The 19,828-nt window shown below is 41.7% G+C and overlaps 1 protein-coding gene across 3 annotated transcripts; it reads left to right on the forward strand.

Annotated features, from left to right (window-relative positions):
- The first annotated feature begins 98 nt into the window (after positions 1-98).
- On the forward strand, positions 99-19,221 carry LOC135104773 (dynein axonemal intermediate chain 1-like). 3 transcript variants are annotated; one of them, XM_064012358.1, is made up of 13 exons: positions 99-581; positions 6,307-6,408; positions 10,513-10,747; positions 10,980-11,122; positions 11,471-11,638; positions 12,177-12,330; positions 13,889-14,056; positions 15,829-15,953; positions 16,577-16,705; positions 16,971-17,145; positions 17,296-17,524; positions 17,614-17,847; positions 18,319-19,221. In XM_064012358.1, exons 4-13 carry the CDS (start codon positions 11,006-11,008, stop codon positions 18,452-18,454), a joined length of 1,635 nt encoding a protein of 544 aa, XP_063868428.1. In that variant the 5' UTR covers positions 99-581; positions 6,307-6,408; positions 10,513-10,747; positions 10,980-11,005; the 3' UTR covers positions 18,455-19,221. The 3 variants fall into 3 exon arrangements, with proteins under 3 accessions (XP_063868428.1, XP_063868430.1, XP_063868429.1); XM_064012360.1 differs by lacking the exon at positions 6,307-6,408; XM_064012359.1 differs by lacking the exons at positions 99-581; positions 6,307-6,408 and having other exon boundaries at positions 8,990-10,747.
- The last annotated feature ends 607 nt before the right edge of the window (positions 19,222-19,828 follow it).

Raw genomic sequence — 19,828 nt, forward strand, 5'->3', positions numbered from 1 at the left:
CTTCTTAGACGATCCTAGAATGGAATATAAGTGATTGCTTAATGATAATGAATAAAGGTAGGATACAAGAGCCAGAAGCAAGCCTTGTCTCGTGATCACTAGGCACTGATAGCCAATCTTACTGATAAATGATGCCCAGTTTTGTTACTAATACATGCAGCCGTCATATTTCATCGTGGTCAGTGATGGAAGTAGGTAATCAGTTTTTTAAAAGATTCGGTAGTGAAGAGTTGCCTTGTTACCCATGAGCCAGTCCCCTACGTAGAGCTTATTAAATGCTCGCTTGAATGAGGGTGGCTTTCCGCCGCCACTGTGTGATCGAGCTGAACTAATCGTCAGCAGCAGCTTCTGTAGGACACAGAGTCGCTCGTGAGAGGCGGCCCGCCAGCACCAGTCGGATTTGGTCTATTACTCAGTGAGGGCGCAGCAGTGGCGGAAGGAGGGTCTACGCTCGCCCCTCCCGGAACATTGTAAGTGCTTCCCAGATATTCTGAGCGCCTGCCGTCTTCTTAGCTTCCTGCAGAGGAAAGAAGACGTGCGGTGTCCTAACCTGATTTGACTGGTGGCCATGTATCCTACAGGTGAGTGTTGCTTCCTGTGTCTTAGTCTGTGCTCCAGTAACTTACTCGTGCACGTTGCTGTCTTGACTCGTGCCTCTCATCTTTGCCTCAGGAATGGTCGAGAATAAGCATAGATAGGGAATAATAGGGACACATGCATGAATATACTATAGTAAGTCCGTGGATATGCAGGTGTATGTTTATAAGCACAAACATGATGCGTGCACACACAACATATCAAGTGTTATATGCAAATAGATGGATGGCAATTATATAGTTCCTGTGGAATTCATATTATATATATATATATATATATATATATATATATATATATATATATATATATATATATATATATATATATATATATATATATATATATATATATATATATATGCGATACATATTTGAAGGTCAAAACTTAGTCTGGCCACAAAACTCTCCAGGACCAAGAATGTCGTGAAATAAGAAAGAATAAGAAACTGTGCTACTGACTCCAAACACACACAATTAGTCGAGTACCCTCTGTGCCGACGCTTGTGTTTAGGCCTCCTTTCAGTACTAAATTTTTTTTTTTTTCCCCCATTTGATTCACCAGTTTTACTCAGTAAAGCAGTGGCAGAAACTTCACCGCCAAACGCATAAGTGAAGGCAGTCGCGCGGTTCCTCCCCCATGCAATGGGAGTGGTCTGCAGCCTTACTAAGAACTCACAAGAATCACTCGGAAAGCTCCTGACGGCATTACTGACTGACTTGCAGTGAAGGTTAATGGGACTTGCTAAAAAAAAAAAAAAAAAAAAAAAAAAGGCACGACAACAGTGTCTGAAATGTTGCCGTCAGTCTTGAAAACAGTTTAGGTGAGTGGTAATACAATAATACATCAATTATATGTAATGGTTCTTTGCCTCAGCACGTGCAGCGAATGATGATAGACAGATGGGTGTGTGGATCGAGCATTCCAGATTTTGAGCGGCTGGCAGTGACAAAGCTTCATTCTCGTTATTTATCTGTCTGTCTCCATCTATCTATTTTTATGCGTTAAGGAGGATAACCAAGAACTACTGGCGTCTCGTATTGAATTTATGAATGATTATAATAAGTAACTTCCTTTATGTTCTTATCGCTCGCAAACAATGAGTAGAAGAGGATTCAATAGTGTTACTCAATTATTAGTTCTGGATGTGCCTTGACGCTCCTTTCCTTGAGCCAGTACTTAGTCACACAAGTGGAGAAACCAAAAACAGGCAGATATTCATAGTTACTAATGGTTACTAGTGTTTCATTAGTATTATTATTATTATCATTATTTTTATTATTATCTGTAGCTTTCCTCATTTTATGATGACTAATGAGATTGTTTCATTATGATTTTTTTTTCTTTTACTCATTACTATCTTTTTATCTATATATCACTATTATTATAATTTTATCTATGTATTAATTTCGTGATTGTTAAAAGCAGAGGCTACAGATTCACTGTGACACACACACACACACACACACACACACACAAATACACACACACACACACACACACACACACACACACACACACACACACACACACACAAATACACACACACACACACACACACACACACACACACACACACACACACACACACACACACACACACACACACACACACACACACAGGATGCGATAATAATGTTATGTCGTTTCCAAAATGTCACATGATTCAGTGCCCCTTTCCTTTCTCTCTGGAACCTTTGTGAATTGGTAACAAATATGTAAATAGAGTGGATTTTTTCAAGTTATTAATAATTTTACTGGAAGGTAAGTAAAATTTTGCCGTTTTATTTCTTTTTTTTTTCTCGCATTTTGCAGTGTTTTCTTTTTCTTTCCTTTCTTTTCTGCGCCATTTGTGAACATAAGCTACAAGAAGTGGATGTGATAAATATCTTCATTATCACGTATATCGTATTGCGTTCTTCAGATTGTATTCTTACTTTGATTTTCTCTATTTTCGGACTTTGCATTTACAGATAGAAACATGTACAGGCGCCATGACTCTGCTGTTGCGCCACCTTAGATCAGTCAGTCATGGAAGAACGACACGTCTTGGTGGAGAGCAAAGGTTTCACTGGACAGATTAAGTCAAGTTATTAATGTTCAGATCAAAAACAAAGTAGCTCTCTCTCTCTCTCTCTCTCTCTCTCTCTCTCTCTCTCTCTCTCTCTCTCTCTCTCTCTCTCTCTCTCTCTCTCTCTCTCTCGTGTTTTTATTTTATTTTTTTTCATTGTTTTTGCTTCATGTTTCCTCTACGTCTTTTCCTTTTTTTTTTTTTTATTTCTCTTTGCTTTTTGTTCGAGTCTTTCGTGGGTCGGCACTACACACACACACACACACACACACACACACACACACACACACACACACACACACACACACACACACACACACACACACACACACACACCTATTGAACCAATCCAAGTCAGAGAGAGAGAGAGAGAGAGAGAGAGAGAGAGAGAGAGAGAGAGAGAGAGAGAGAGAGAGAGAGAGAGAGAATCAGACTCAATTCCAAAATTAATCTGAACTGGAATGAATAAAGAACATAACAGTACACAAAGGGAACACAAGGGAAGAACAGACACACAGCAGCAGCAGACGTATTGGCCCTACACCATAGAAGAAAGAAAGATAACGCAAGACACGACACACCAGATAGGCCAAGTAGAGTCACTTGAAGATAGAATTTTGTGTTTCAACGGATTAACCACCACCACCACAACAACAACAATAATAACAATATTAATAAAAAGTAAGCAGCAGCAAAATAACTTGGGAATATATATTTAATTTTGCTTTACATCTTTTTGCAAGGAAATGACTCAGTAGGGAAAACATTACTCCGCCTTTTCCTGTGAATCCTTTGCACGCCCACGCTTGGTGGATACAATGCGAGTGACGACAAGAATGCATGACAAACAGCTACAAGCTTACGAATAAACAAACATCCGGCTGGCCGCGCTTTGGTGTACTAGTAAATCAAGACACTGTTGACCTCTATTGACTTAGAGAACACGCATGCGCCGCTACGAAAGAGAGAGAGAGAGGGAGAGAGAGAGAGAGAGAGAGAGAGAGAGAGAGAGAGAGAGAGAGAGAGAGAGAGAGAGCTCATCAACTATTACCTGCCTTGCCGTATAAAAAAAAATTAACACCTATTCAGAAATTCGTACGATGTTCTTTAGGATTGAGGCGAGAGAGAGAGAGAGAGAGAGAGAGAGAGAGAGAGAGAGAGAGAGAGAGAGAGAGAGAGAGAGAGAGAGAGAGAGACGCATCGTGAGTGGCTTCAGTTTCCTTTTCCACATGGATTACATTGCGTGAATATTGAACTGATGGAATGGTGTGTGTGTGTGTGTGTGTGTGTTATACAGAAATTTGGACTGAGGTGTGACCTGCTTACGTACATGGCCGGTAGATGTCAGGGCAAAGTTGTAACAGTGCATAACATCATTTAAAAAGAAACTAAAGACAACCAGATAGCAAAAGGAGAGTAGAGAAAACTGAAGTACTTAAAGATAAAGAACTGACACAAACACCACGTAATGAGAACAGGAGCAAATAGAAGCCATACAAGAACAAGATCTCACGACTTACTGACGAGCTGGTCTGTTAGTGGTGGTGGTGGTGGTGATGGTGTCTTCCTGTCTTGTCCTCGGTCGTGGGATGCGTGCGGCAGGAAACGCTAAGTCTCAAGATTAAGTCAGTTGTGGTTATTTCTCCGATTCCGTCCAGCCTTTACCCCTCCATATCCTTGTTTCTTGCGTGTGTGTGTGTGTGTGTGTGTGTGAGAGAGAGAGAGAGAGAGAGAGAGAGAGAGAGAGAGAGAGAGAGAGAGAGAGAGAGAGAGAGAGAGAGAGATAATGATGACTATAAGAAAAGGGTGGTGGTGTGAAGGAAGGGGAGTTATAATACGTGCGTGACTTTCTGGAGAGAGAAAGAAGGGAGGGGGGTTAATGGCGGCAACGTAGGGATGAGTAATGCAGCATGGAGGAGAAGGGGAGGAAAGAAAGCGGCAGACTTAGTGGAAAGGTAATCAATATGACAAAGGTGGGAGGATCTTCAGAAATAGCTGGCTTGCGCTGAAGGGGGCAGGCGCCGGCCTTGCCTTGTCGATTAGCGAAGCGGCGGTGCTGGTAAGGCGGAGAGAAAAGGATGGTGCATTCAGTAAAAATAGCTCTAATAACTGGTTCAGATGCCCTACCTTGCGTCTCCACATATCCGCAACGCCTCTGAAAGCAATCCTCTTTATCTTAATAATCTAGAAAGCTCGCTTTACACATGAAATTAGCGGTGTGCTTCTCGCAACATTGCTTGCTGCAATATCTTGCGTGTTACGAGCCAGCTTTTCTCCCCTCCTCCTGGCCCGCTAACACCGAGATTCATATCCACTCCAGTCACATTCCTGTCGCTAAACGGAGACCGATGGAAAGCCTCAGAGGGGAGCGCCCGTGCAGTGCTCTCATTTGTGGCCCGTGGTGACGTCAGGATAAACAGAACGCTGAAGGAGATCCTATTGGTGGGTTTTCTTGGGCGTGAAGGTGTATATAACAAAGCGGCGAGGGTGCTGTAGCCTAGTAGAGCAGCTGCGGAAGTGGTGGTAATTGTGAAGTGCTTGTAGTGACGCGATTCAAAACATCTACACGATTCTATAGATTTGATTTGATTAACTGACGTGAAGAGAAAAAAAAAAAAAATCTTGAAAGGATAACAGTTGTTCCTGTGCCAGGTGAGTAATGGCCTTATTTGTAACGTGTTTACGGAATATCATTACTAGAGCGTCACTAGAGTTGCTACACACCGTTGTAGCTCGTGTGTTTCATGACCTCGCAAACTCGCTTTTGATTTAATTTAATTTATTTTTCTATTATGTCTTAAACTTTTTTTTTTTTCAACTGTGTACCATAGTACCTCCTACACTCAATGTAACTCGTTTCTTTCTTCAGGCTTGTGTATTTTATTTCCTATAAACTCAATTTCTTCAGTTGTCAGTTTAACACAGCGTTTCATACAACTATCCAATTATACCCTCGTTTTTTAATGAATGACACTCAAATCATCCTTTCCCAACCATACCGTTTAATAACAATCTTAACTGTTTGGTCTTATAACTTATTTCATTACTTCAAGTAGAGGCGTTCTGTTATGTTTCTATTAGTGTTTCTTTCCTCCTAGACTCAATTTATATATATATATATATATATATATATATATATATATATATATATATATATATATATATATATATATATATATATATATATATATATATCCTCATCATCCCTTTAGGAAGTAAAACGTTCAATCTCCCAAGCTTCTGCCCTTAATAGTATAGCGGAGACAGATCTTGCTGAACACAAGTCCCTCAGCACTGCAATCTTTCCCCGTCGCTACTGCAGACCTTTTACTCAACCTTATTTATTTATTTATAGCTATTTTTTTTTGGGGGGGGGGGGGTGGGGGTGATCAGGATTCAGCGGATATTTTTCTTTCCAGAATATCCTTTGTGTCTTTGATATGGTAATCTTATTTATTCCTTGTGGCTTTCCTTTTATGGCAACAAACAAAAACATTTTAAAGTATTAGGAATAATCCTTTTCTCGTGTGCAACTGAGATATCAAAGAAAACTATTCCTTGTTTTATATATCTGAATCTCTCTCTCTCTCTCTCTCTCTCTCTCTCTCTCTCTCTCTCTCTCTCTCTCTCTCTCTCTCTAGACAAGGTTGGAAAGAAGATGAGGAACCTGCGAGGCTTCGTTGGGATGGTGAAGAAGGTAGTGAGGCTTGTGACCCCCTACCTCGGGTTCTCTCCTTCGCCATGTGAGCTTCTTTTTAGCTGGTCAAGTCGCCTCGCCACACTTGCCTCGCACTCGCTGGCTGTGGCTGTACTGTGTGCTGTGCTCTTATCATCTGTCATTAACTTTGGCGTATTGCTTTCATATTGGTTTTACTGTTTTCATGTTTCTATTAATCTAATCGTTTACTTATTCCTTTGGCGTTGTTTCGAGACTTCAAAACAATTCTTTGTTTTCTTTGGTGTTCTATATCAGTTTGAACATCTTTTCTTCTAGGTTTTTTTTTTTTCGTACTTGTACTTACACTCCCCTCTCTGTCCATTTAATGAAGTTTTATTTATTTGTTTTTGTTTTGTTTTATTCAAGGTTTCCCTCTGTTGTCCGTTGGTGTTTGTTATAGGTTGCATAAACCTACCACTTGCATCCGTTGGGGCTCTTTTCTTAGGAGGACGTCTTGTTTTTAAAACCTTCCTTTGGTGTTGTGATTGTTCCAAAAGTGCCTCTTGTATTTAACTTTTTTTCTTTCTCAGCGTGATTTCCCCCCGCCTCTTTTTTGGGGGGTGGGCTACGTTTTTATTTTTTGTATTAATTAATTTATTTATCTACTTTTATTTATCGATTTATTTACTTATTTTATTTATTTATTTTTATTTGTTTTATTTATTTTTTTGGGGGGACGGGGGCTTGTATTTCAGCCTCATTCACTTTCTTCCTTTTTGATATACGTTAGATTATTTTTCGGATTCTAAACAAGTTTCTTTTTTCAGCTTCGTGTTGTTTGCGAGGTTCTAGAGCGCCTATTGTTGTTATATTCTTGTTCCCATTGATGTTTAGCTGTCACAGTTCTTGTCAGCGGCTTCCGCGTCAGTGTTTAGCTGCTGTGCTGTGAGTAGGCAGGCTTCCGTGTTTGACTGACTGTTATTGCGTGTTGCTTTTGTGTTTCTTGTCAGGCTATGAAAACGCTAGTTCTGGTTAGGCCGTGAATAGTTAGTTTTTTTTCACATCATTATTATCTTTTTATTTATTTGTTATTTATTTATTTATATTTCATTTATTTTATTATTTTTTTCTCCAGACTGTGAATGGCTGATATGTTAGGCCGTAAACTGCTTTTCTAGGTTAGGCTATACTAGTACATCGCAATGCAACATAGCACTACTACTGACCCTGTATCGTTGGGCGTGAGTTTTCATTGTAATTGAATTACCTCATCCGTTTATGGTTCAACTATTACTTTTGTCATCAATTGTTTACATGTAATTTTATTATTTCATTGATGTAGCCAAATTCTAACGTACAGTGTTACTTTCCGCATTTAGATTCTTTCTCTTACGTCCATCGAAGTGTTTGTGACGTTCTTAGGACTGACTTTTGTATTGCCTCTGCCTCCCTTGTCCTGGCTACTCGTGAGTACTGGCGTGGCTTCAAGACTTCATCCTCATGTGACGTGATGATGTGTAGCGCCTTTTCCCTATTGTTTTATGCTTCTGTTCTGTGTGTGGAGGACGGTTGAGGGTTCGTGTTTGCTGTGTAGTACTTTTATTTTTTGTAGTGCTCAACTGAAAATACCCTGGTAGGACTAGAAGTCTTCGCATCCTGGTGGTCTGAAATGCTCATTGTGTTGGGGGACATAGCAGTTTCTAACATGTTCCTTTCATCGGGCTTGGGAAGGACTCTAATGCACGCTGCTTTTAGATGTAAGACATAAATCTTTACCTGAATAATAATAATAATCCTAAAATATAAATGTTTGGAAGTTGTTGTGTTGTAATTAGTCACCATAAGTGTGCTTTGTGTCCTGGAGTATCACTTATAGTTCTTTAGTCAAGCACCAGCCATAATATCACCTTAAAATAATTAATAATATCTTTAATTAATATGAATGTGGGTTGGAAGGTATACCCGTGTTGTAAATAATCATAAAATGTATTCGGTGTCCTAGGCTATCTATCTAAAGTGTAGTTTCTCCTTAGTGAAGCACATACCTCAGATCACTTCCCAGTCTTAAGTACTTACTGTCTTTCACCTAACTAATTTATCTTCATCATAAAGTTAAAATCTCAGTGTATATATAAACGGTTACTTTACTGTACCGCTTCCACTGTGTTAAAAGTTATAAATCTCTCACTGTACATAAAAACGGTTACTTTACTATACCGCTTCCACTGTATTTCTTTCACTTGACTTATTTCTTCTGTATCCATGCCAATCTGCGAGTAAAAAAAAAATGTCTGTAAACACTGTGTCCTTAAGCACAGGAAATGCCTGTACTACCTGTTCCTGCAGACATATTCAAATTCCTCCAGAAACTATAATTTGGACAGTTTTTATTGGAGGAAAATTTGGCACTTAATACTTTCTCTTTTTTCCCTCTTTGTAGTTTGACTCAGTTCCTTGGCTTACTCATGACTGCCCAAAAGATGCACCATGACTCATACTCCTGGTGCGTTGCCACTAATGTCTTGTCTCTTTGCTCTGACAAAGTAAAGTAACCAACTCTAACGATGCTGGCCCGCGTCGCTCCTAAACTGCGCCTGCGCCGACGGGAGGAGCTGGGGGATGAGGAGGGGGAGGGGGAGGTAAGACAGGAGAGGGGCGGCGGCGGAAACGGGAAGGAGAGACCTGGCGGACACTGTGAAGTATTGAAGATTTTTAATAACGTAACCGGAACAAAGATTCAGGAGCTGATATGAATTTCAGTCGTGTGTTTTATCGTCCATGAATGCAAGTGAACTGATGGCTTCATTATAACTCCGTTGTTGCGGCGTGTTAAATCAATCACTTAGTAAATAAAGTCACACCAAAACCTTCTAGCCGGTCAGTCTTACACGGGGAGTAATTCCAGGCACTTGCAGAGGGCATCCAGTCCTCACATTGAAGTTTTTGGCGGTTTTTCCTGTCTGTCCATAGCATAAACCTTTTGCTTAGTATTGATTATGCCACTTGTTGCTTCATGTGAGTAACCATAAACCATTTGACTTAACATTAATAAAACCATATCCTCTAAAAAGCTATGTTATTCAGTCAATCATGTTGTTGTCAACTTTGTAAACTTCGAGAAAAAAACAATCTGAGGGTTAAAGGAGACACGCCACGTACTCCGCTACGTTCCCCGAGGATTTCCTGGCCTGGGTGTATCTGAGGGCCAGGCGTGTCCTCAAGGCGTGCCAAAGTCATATTACTTTGCACGATAATCTTTGGTCATAATCAGCTTCCGGTCGCCGCTCCGTCAGCCGCAGTGGGCTTTCTCCCCTCCCCGCCGCCGCCACCCGCCGCTGTGGACAAAGAAAGCCCAACACAGCATGGCGGGGCTTCTACCTACATGCTACTGGTTTTGTTTTTTATTTTGAATAATGTTTTCGTACACTTTTTGAACATGACTGTAAATATATATTTTTCCCTTGTTTTCTCTGAAGCTGGTTTTGGCTTTGCTGCAGCTTCACTCTGCCCTTTTTGAGCGTGTTCAAACTGAACTTTTGTGTAGTTTTAGACAGCTTTTGATTTGATGCTCGGTTTTCTAGATTTTTTTAATCTTAGGTGCCTTAAAAGATATAAACTTTGTCATTTAAATACTACCATAATTAATTTACATGATTATTTATTGCTTAAAGTAAAATGTTCTTTGTAAATACCTTTGTAACTTCATTAAAGTAGGGAATGCAAGAGTTAGATAAAATAGCCACCAATTTTTTGATCATGCATACGGAATTATTTGAATTGATGAAGAACCAGGAGCCTTGGTAAGCAGCTGCTCGCTGACACACGAGGCAAGACGAGGTGTTGCCATCCCAGCGTCACACCCATATCTCTCCTCAATCAGTATCTTACCTGAACAGAGAAGTTAATTAATGGCCAATTTTATCACGTGTCCACGGGAGGTCCTGGCGGCGAGCACGTCATGTCCAGTGTGTGAGCGTTGCTATTCAGGAAATATTTAATGCACGGAGTGTTTTTTGCAAGACAGATTTGGTGGACAGAATTATCCGGAAAACTTTTTCTTTTTCTGAGTTTTGAACACAAAGTAATTGTGCCTCACATGCACCAAACACTCTGTGACACACTTTCCTGGAAGCCTTTGTTCATTGACCTTGAGACCCCAAAGTGACGCCGTGATCTCCATCCCCAGCAGCAGGGAACCAGAGAGCCAGAGGTCATCATCCGCCTCAGCTCCAACAGCGCACGGCTCCACAACCAGGTTCGGTACGACCTCACTTGCGGGGCGTACCGGCGGGTGCTGGCCAGCGAGGATGACCTGACTCTTGATCTTCTGACCCTTCCCTCGAGGGTGATTCATCGTGACCTGCATGATCAAATACAACGAAAGCAGCAGCAGGAGGAACAACAAAATAAACAGTCATCAAAAGGTTGGACAAAAACATTTCACACTTAGCTGTCTCAAACATGCTACTTTCAACTTACTGAAAAGTTTTGTGCAGGTATCAGTGGCAGTATGATTCCTTGTAGGCTTAGGTGTTCGTGATAATCCGTTAACATCAAAGAAAGTGTAACAGAATTGGCTAATATAGATGCTGGTTTTGTGTAGTGGAGAGTTGAGACTAATAACCCGCTTGGTCCTCGTGACACTTCCCCTAATAGAAGGTGGGGACGAGGCGCGGCGGCTTATGGAGGAAGTGTACCGGGACATGGTGAATCCCGATGACTTGGCAAAACTCGACTCGCAGCCCAACCCTTTCAACTTCTCGGAGAGAGTCTCCCAAACTAACAGATTCTCTAAAAGGGTGAGTTACAAGCCTTGGAGTGTGTGTTTGGAGTACCGTGTTGTTGCCATTGTTGTAGTATCGGTCTCTTCGTCATGTTTACGATGGTTGAGTTAAATAAAGTTTTATCTCTCGAAATTTCTTATCCGATTTTTCTTTTTTTTTTTCTTTTTCAATAAGTAGTATTTTTAATCGAACACAATGCATGCCTGTCAAACAGCAAAATAAAGAAAAAAATATGTGATGCATTTTATATTTTATAGTAATTATATATTATACGAAGAAAAGTGGCGTCCCATTGTTGTATTAAGCATCATGTGAAGAAGACAAGTCCTGGTGCATAACGCGACATTTGCTGCCTCTTCCCAGAACCTGTCGATGCAGACGGAGGCTCCACCGAGTACCACTTTCGGCCTCACCGTGAGTCCCGCTGTGATCCACGACGCTTACCTAGAAAGCTACGAGATTCAACTGGAGGAGGAGATGGAGAGAGAGCTGGAGGAGAGGGAAAGAGATCGAGGAAACAAAGGAAGTGGGGTAAGTGAATGGAATAAAAGAAGTTGATGTCATAATGAACACACGCTTTACAGAATCTTTGCATCGATATAAGCAAGTAACTATACATCTCAAGTCTCTTTGTCTTGTCAGTGTTTCACAAAACTTTCTTCAGCTCAACAGCAATTGATTTCCGGTTCTGATTGGTTTTAGATACTTATGGCGTTTCGACTGCCTTAGTTTTTTTTTTTTTTTTTCAGAGGGTGAAAAAAGTATATCATCCAGTAATATCTCGGTGTGTACGATTAATTTGCAGTTCTGATTAGTTATGGATACTTATGGTATGTTAAGCCTTATTTTTCCAGAGAATAAATAGAATATGTAATCCAGTAACATCTCTAAATGTTTGCATCATAATGGTAAACGAAATAGCCTCTGTTAACAAGAATAAAGAGATCTTGGGATACGTAAACAAGAGATGGGGAGAAAAAGAAAAATATACAACACGTTACATGATTCGCTGAGAAAACCTGCCTTCATGAATTTCATGATCAACTACCTAACTCTGACTTCCGAGCAGACGCCGCCTCCTGGAACCCTGGACCCTCTAGAATTAGCGGGCAGCACTGGGCAACGGCACGGGCAAGAAACAGTCGGCTTGGCGGGGCTGTCCCAAGCAGCAAAGGTGGTGGAGAGGATGGTCAACCAGAACACTTACGATGACATCACTCAAGGTAAGGCTTGGAGAGCGTGGTATCAGAAAAAAAATAAATAAAATATTGTCGGTTTGAAAATTGCAGGTGCCGTGATGGAAGCGAGTGCGTGAATGTTGTACGAATTAACTGTATGTGGTATGGGATGCGGATTAAAAGTAAGAGATGGTAGAGCTTAATATCATGCGTTGGTGTGTGTTGGTGTTATAAACAGTAAATTGTGACAAGTTTGATGTATTGGTGCGGTGTTAATGATGAGTGGAGAAAACAGTAATAATAATGGAGAAATTTGACGGACTGGTGTGGTGTTTATGGTGAGTGGTGAAAACTAATAAGGAGGTGGTGAAGTTTGACACACAGATGTTGTTAATAATGAGTGAGGACTGCGGCAGGAAGGTGGTGTAGTCTGACAACGGTGGAGGTGAGGTGGCGTTGTGAGCAGCGTGCGTTGCCGACTTGCCGTGCCGTGCTGTAGTGTTTAAGAAGAAGCGCACGTGCAGCAGCAATTGTTGTCTCGTGTTATCGTGTGGCGTATTGCTCCGTGGCGTGATACCGTGTTCAAGTTACACAGTTTTTGCCCTTCTGTTCTATCATTGCTGTCTTTATTGCAGCTTATTGTTGCTGCTGTTATTGCTGTCTTCATTTTCTTTACTTCCTTCTTTTTCCAGGGATTTCCGTGCTGCTTATCCACGCTAGGCAGTGCTGGCCCTACTGTTTTATTGCTACTGCTTTTTATTGCCTCTTCCTTTATTGTTATTGCTGTGGCCACTGTCTTTACTTGACCTCAGTCTTGGAATCCGAGCGGCACACAGGCGAAGCGAAGGAATCGTGGCAGTTACACGGCTGAGAACACAAGGCTTCATGCGGTGTATGTGTTAGCAGCAGTTCACTTCCACGAGTGCAAATTGAAGTTCAAAACGACAGTTGTCTCTTTGAATGCTCACAATCTTTGGACACTGTGTGCGTGTGTGTTTGCGCGCGCTCCCTTATTAATGGCTATTGCTACTCTTACTACCACTACGACAGTGTGTGTGTGTGTGTGTGTGTGTTTTATCATGTGCGTGCGCGCGTGCGGCAAGAAAAGCGCAATAACCATCGTAAATTATCAACCCAAGACTGGAAATTACAGACACCACAATGCGCATCCCTGACACCATCGTAAGTTATGTGTGTGTGTGTGTGTGTGTGTGGCGCGGCGACTGTTGATCTTTGTGGTGGTTCTCAAGGCGGCGGTGCGTGGCTGGCGACAGACACAACATTAAGGCGTGGCCATCAATAACAATTCCTGCCAGTCATTCTGCACCACGCTGTTCCTTCCCATTTCTTTCCCAATTATAGTAATAGCGAAAAGGGAAGGACGGGGAGGAGGAAGAGATGTCCAAAAAATACTCAAGACATGAAGTCTAATTATTGCTGCAGTGTGTTTTGTTTTCTGAATATTTATATCACCGTTGTTTTCCAGACCTTGAATCAGATTGTTATGCTCCTGACTTAGTATATTGAGTGTGTGCAGCACGTATTATACATGTAGTTTATTGCGTAATGTTAGTTGGATAGTATTTATATGTATTCATTCTAGATTTCCGCTACTGGGAGGATGGGAGTGACGAGTTTCGGCCACTAGAAGGATCGCTGCTCCCTCTATGGAAGTTCACACATGATGGTTCCCGACAGCTCATTGTGACAGACGTATGCTGGAGTCCCATCTACAGTGACCTTTTCGCCGCAGCCTATGCCCCCTCCTCCGGTGAGTAGTAGGGCTTGAAAGTTGATGGTGGTGGAAAATGGCGAGTTGTTAGGCTATCAGAGTCTAAGTAGGAACTAAAAAAATGTACTGGATATAATCAAAGGTGACAGGTTGTTAGGTTATCGAGGATATGGAAGGAATTAAGAATTCATGGTTGTGGTGGGAAACAAAAGTGGCAGGTCGTGAGGCTATCAGAATTGGAGAATTAACTAAAAATTTATGGACACGAGGAAAAGTGGCAAGTTGTAAGGCTATCAAGGATGGGGAAGGAACCAAACCTAATGGATAAAATGAGGAATAAAGGTAGCGAGTTGTGAGGCAGTCGTAGTTGTAGAAGCTGAAAAAATTATTATTATTGTGAGAAGTGGTGAGTTGTGAGGCTAACAAAGATGGGGAAGACATAACAATATACAGATTTAGGTGAGAAGTAAAATGTTAGTCGTCATTGTTACAAGATTGATTAAATCAATGTAAAACAGCAGAGGGAGAAAAATAAAAATAAAAATCCAGCAGGAGCAAAACGCTGTTGAAGTGCTGGCATGTAGATTTTCATAGACCACTGTTCAAATACCGTCCTGTTGTTCGTGGATCGAGAAGACTCGCGTGTTCTTCATTCCGGGAGGCTTCCCATAACCCTGCAATGAACAGCTCGTGTCACAGCCAACCCTTCACTAATCAGAGTTAAAACAGTTTGACATAGCGAATTGAATATTTCACACTACTATCATTTTAAACCCTGTAATAGACGAGGGATTGTGATCATTCATTTGGCGATTTATGGAGATTTCGTGACTCGTGCCCATATTGATCTCATACGGCTGGTGTCGCAGTATTGTCTGCAAACATTCATCCAGAAAAAAAAAAAACACCAACAACAACAACAACAACAACAACAATAATAATAATAATAATAATAATAATAATAATAATAATAATAATAATAATACTCGTATAACGACTGCACCAGCAACATTACACATCAGCGAAGACTCGATCTAATGCCGTAGCCTGACGCGTGCTACTACTACTACCACTACTACTACTACTACTACTACTACTACTACTACTGCTGCTGCTGCTGCTGCTGCTGCTGCTGCTGCTGCTGCTGCAACTGCAACAAAGAATAAGGAAAGAAACGCCCACACTGTAGTAGTTGAACATGTCCGGGTGATTAATGATGTCAAGCAAATCTTGACGTTCTGTTTTGGTTACAATAATCCATCAGCCATCAGCGCACTTTGATACACTTGAAATACCTTATAGGTCTTCTTTTTTTTATTTTTTTTGTTTTTGTTTTAATGTGTGTAATTTAATTAAATACATCCTAGCTTGCTTTATAGTATCTTCAAGGCCCTGCCTTCATACGATGCCTCCCTGCAGCCTATTTGCGATGCACTGAGTGGACCAAATGTCACCAGCGAGTAATCGTATATAATTACTTCTAATGCTTTAAACACATCTCTTTACTTTTAAACAAGAAAATTACACCACAACAGAGAAAATTTTACCTCTGTTTCTTTCACTCAGTGTTTGAGAAGAAAGACCTAAGGTTATGTCTGTAAACAAACCGGTCATGCAATTTGTTATCTTCGCTAGTTTCGCTCGCCATAAAAAATAAATAAATAAAATAAATAAATAAATAAATAAATAAAATAAATAAAAAATAAATGTTGCTTAAATATTTCAAACATTGATAATAATAGTGGATCTCTCTCTCTCTCTCTCTCTCTCTCTCTCTCTCTCTCTCTCTCTCTCTCTCTCTCTCTCTCTAGATGAGGGTGGGGGCGGGCCAGTGGGTGGAGGAATGCTTTGTCTCTACACGCTCAAAAATCCCTCCACGCCGGAGCGAGTGTTCCGGGCACCGTGCGGCGTCACATGCGTGTCCTTCCATCCCCAGGTGAGTGTACAAGGTCGTGTGATCAGTGGTACAGTACCAGGGTGTGCTAGAGACGCTCTGGCCGTGTTGTTGTGATCAGGACGTTTGCCTTGTAATCCGTGGTAACGGGTTCGTGTCGGGGTGAAGGCAGATCGCGCACGGCTAATTGAGCTGCTGTCTGCCTTGGAAGTCAATCGATACAATCAAGGCACGCGTGGGGAAGCCTGGAGAGGGTCAATTGTGTGTGGCAGTCAGATTCTTGGAGAGAGGAATGAAAAGAGTGATAGCAACACGCGCTCCGAACTGTTTTTGCATATGCCTGTTTGATCCATTCACTAGTTTATTGTTTTATTTACACCAAGATTTGATAAATGGCATTACGTTATGTACGGCAAAGTAAAACAATTCCTCAAGATTTCAGTAGCATTCAGCTCCGTTTCAAATGTTTTTGTCTGTGATGAGTTTCAACATCTGCACTTAAGGAGTAGATGTTACTTTGTAATACAAAGGTGTTACTACTCTCTGGTGGATAATGATTTGTGTAGTACACTAAGCAAATGTTACTGTACGTAACCTGCATGAAAATAAATTTCTTACAACTACAAAATACAAAAGAAAAATCGGAATAAGTTTTCTCTTCGCAGTACGGGAGTGTGTTGGCGGCAGGCTGGGCCGACGGCACGGTGGTAGTGTACGAGGCCAGGCCGCCCGGACAGCCCGGTGTGCTGGCTTCGTGCACGGGCAGCGGCAAGCACTTGTTGCCTGTATCGCAGGTAAGCTCACGTCACGCTTCTTTGCTGAACCTTGTCTGTGCCAGCTGATGCACATTCTCGTGACACGTGTAGTGATAGTGTTTCTCAGTTTCTTTTATACTACATGGTACAGCTGTTGTGTTCTTTGCATCTATAATACTTTTCATATTCCGTTTTATCGCATATCTTTTATTCCTGAATCAATATGTTCGCGGATACGGCGTTTGTTGTATACATTCCGAAAAGTGTTTGTCCTGATTTTTATCTCCCTTCGTACCTCGTTTAGGTGCAGTGGGTGTCGACGGACCCTGGGGAGGACTTGTGCCTGTACTCGGTAGCTCAGGACGGAAGACTCACTCAGTGGCACGTGCACTCCTCGGTCCTTGTGCACACCGACCTGTTGCAGTTCAAAACTGACCAGCCACAAACGCTCACATCTCAAGACCGGGTGATGCTAGAAGGTGTGTGTGTGTGTTTAGCTCCTTGTATTTTTCAAATCGTACATACGAGTATCACATACTCTTCTTACTACCATCTCATTTTCATCGTGACAGCTCTCCTGGTCCGTCCTCATTGCCTAATCTTTGTTTTCTTGGCTCTCCCACCGGTAGGCATTGGGACTTGTGTCGCCTTCCGCCCTGATGACGAAAAGGAGATGCTGGTGGGAGTGGACACTGGCGCTGTGTTCCAGTGCACAACAGTAGACACGATCCATGCCCTCACGCGCTACCCCGCCCACACCGGCCCCGTGAGGCAGGTGCTTTGGAACAGCTATCACAACCATGTGTTCGTGTCCTGCTCTGTTGACTGGACCGTTAAAGTGTGGATCCAGTACACACTGTGAGTGAATGCGTATGTGTTTGTACGATAACTTTTGTACGCACTGAAATAATTGGATATTCCCGTGACCGCACTTCCTCCGCCCCCAGATCACCGCTCATTGTGCTGGATCTCGGGGGCGCAGTGTCAGGAGTGGCCTGGTCTCCCTTCAACAGCAGCGTTGTCGTGGCCTTGTCAGATGAGGGTCGTGTGCATGTTTATGACCTGTTCCTGAGGCGTGCTCGACCCCTGTGTGTGCAGTCCCTCGTGCAGCGGAGACGAGCGTCAGCCACGTGCGTGTGCCCCAACCCGAGCCACCCTGTGCTGCTGGTGGGCGGAGAAAGGTGCGCTTTCCATTATAAACCAACGCTCACGATGCACCAACAGACGTAGAAGACGCTCCATGACTCACGGCGTCACTGTCACAATTTTCGTTGTTTTTTTTATTGTTTATATATTTTATTTCATTTTACATAGAAATTGGATGTTTGTGGAGCAAGGAAGAGTAGCAGCGCGTGATGGAGGGCGGATGTAGAGCAGAAGTATAGGTGTGTGTGTGTGTGTGTGTGTGTGTGTGTGTGTGTGTGTGTGTGTAGACGCCTCCGGCTCCTCTTTTCCAGGGGGATGTCATCGTAGTATATAGATGTTTAGAGATTAATAATGTATTGCATATTTTACTTTGTTTATCTATAAGAATGTATGAGACTTGTAGTTATCTTTTTGGGGGTTATACAATAATTATTTTGTTGGTGATGATAATAGTACTATTGTAGAGTAGTAATAGATGTAGCAGTAAAATATTTTCTTTTCCACAGAGGTAATCTGATCTGCTTCAAGCTGTCACCCAACCTCAGACGAGTCCATAAAGATAACAAGACGACTGACGAACGAAATCCGCGCGAAATTGAAGTGTGTAAGATGGAGCGGTTGATAGCCACCAATAAGGGTTGACACCTTGGTAACCCAGACTTGACCTGATCCTCATCCTCGCCTCGATCACTTGTCTGCCTTGTGACGAAAAATGTTATCGATCATTAGTGATTGCCTCCTACACCGGCAACACCAAGAAGTTTCATAACTGAAGGAAAGAGAATCTGAAACTGCGATATTACTCATGGCAATACTAATTCCTCGCTACAGATGTGCATTTCTTACTACGCTAAGCCTCTCATCTACCTGTCATAGAACGTGAGGCACAGCTGACAAGACATCGACCAGGCAGCTTGACCATTGACCATCTGGAAAGTACATGGACAGTGCTGCGTGGTTACTGGTTATTGGTATTGATTCTCCTGAATACTGCCACATATCAGAAGTTCTCACACTAGGGGTATGAATCTTTGTATCGGAGCTTTGCTTCCATTTCCACCATTTACAAAGTTTCATGTATCATTCTCGAGGGTGTGAAAGACATTGTACAACGAACGTTCAATTAAGCCGTTAACGCTTGAATGCCCCCTCCCCAAACACTTTTTTTTTTTTTTACTGTGAAATATTTTAAGTAATTAACAGGAATGATAACCTGTTTTACTGATATCAGAAATAATTAATCCAAATAGAACGACTACGTGCCTTTTCTCACCATAACCACACCTACCTAGAGTGAACAGCACACCTTACTCTGCTGGTCTCCAAGTGATCCAGTTACATTTTGGCAATATAACTGTAAAATTCCTTTTGTAATATGTTTCCCTCGGAAATAAAAACATATATTCGTACTCTTAGACTGTCTAGTAATACAATACCGTAGACTTTTCACTGTGATGAATTATAGTTTAGACATGCTGTGTTACCCTGGCGGAAGGAAACACCAATAGCTTGCTTCTCATGTGGAACATCTCGACACAAAGGCAGAGTTGTAGTTATCACTGTTGCAACGCTGCTCATGAGAACTATTTACATTTCAGTCTGTTTCCAAACACATCAGTATAACAACCAAATACTCAGATAGTCAAGTAAACAATTTCGAAGGAACAAACATTCTTACGAGTTTCTGAATAGGTGCTACAGTTTTTTTTTTTTATCCGACAAGGTTCTTCAGGCAAATAGTTGTTTTAATATAGAAGAAAGGTGCTGCAACCTGGATGTAAAACAGGACATTTCTCACACACTTCCCATCTTTGTCTTTAAGATCAGTAACTTCGCTCAGTGAAAACCTTGGAAATCTGCACGGGAAGCAAACCTCAGTCTATCAAGTAATAGGTAAGAACCAAGGAAGTTGGAGCTAGTCTCGAGCTTCCCTAGAAAGGATATCCAGAGCCTTCGCGGACACTGTGTTTATGTGTGTGTGTTCAGATCAATAATCTTTGAAGTATATTCGAAACA

The sequence above is a fragment of the Scylla paramamosain genome, chromosome 11 (assembly GCF_035594125.1).
Source record: "Scylla paramamosain isolate STU-SP2022 chromosome 11, ASM3559412v1, whole genome shotgun sequence".
Classification (NCBI taxonomy): Eukaryota; Metazoa; Arthropoda; class Malacostraca; order Decapoda; family Portunidae; genus Scylla; species Scylla paramamosain.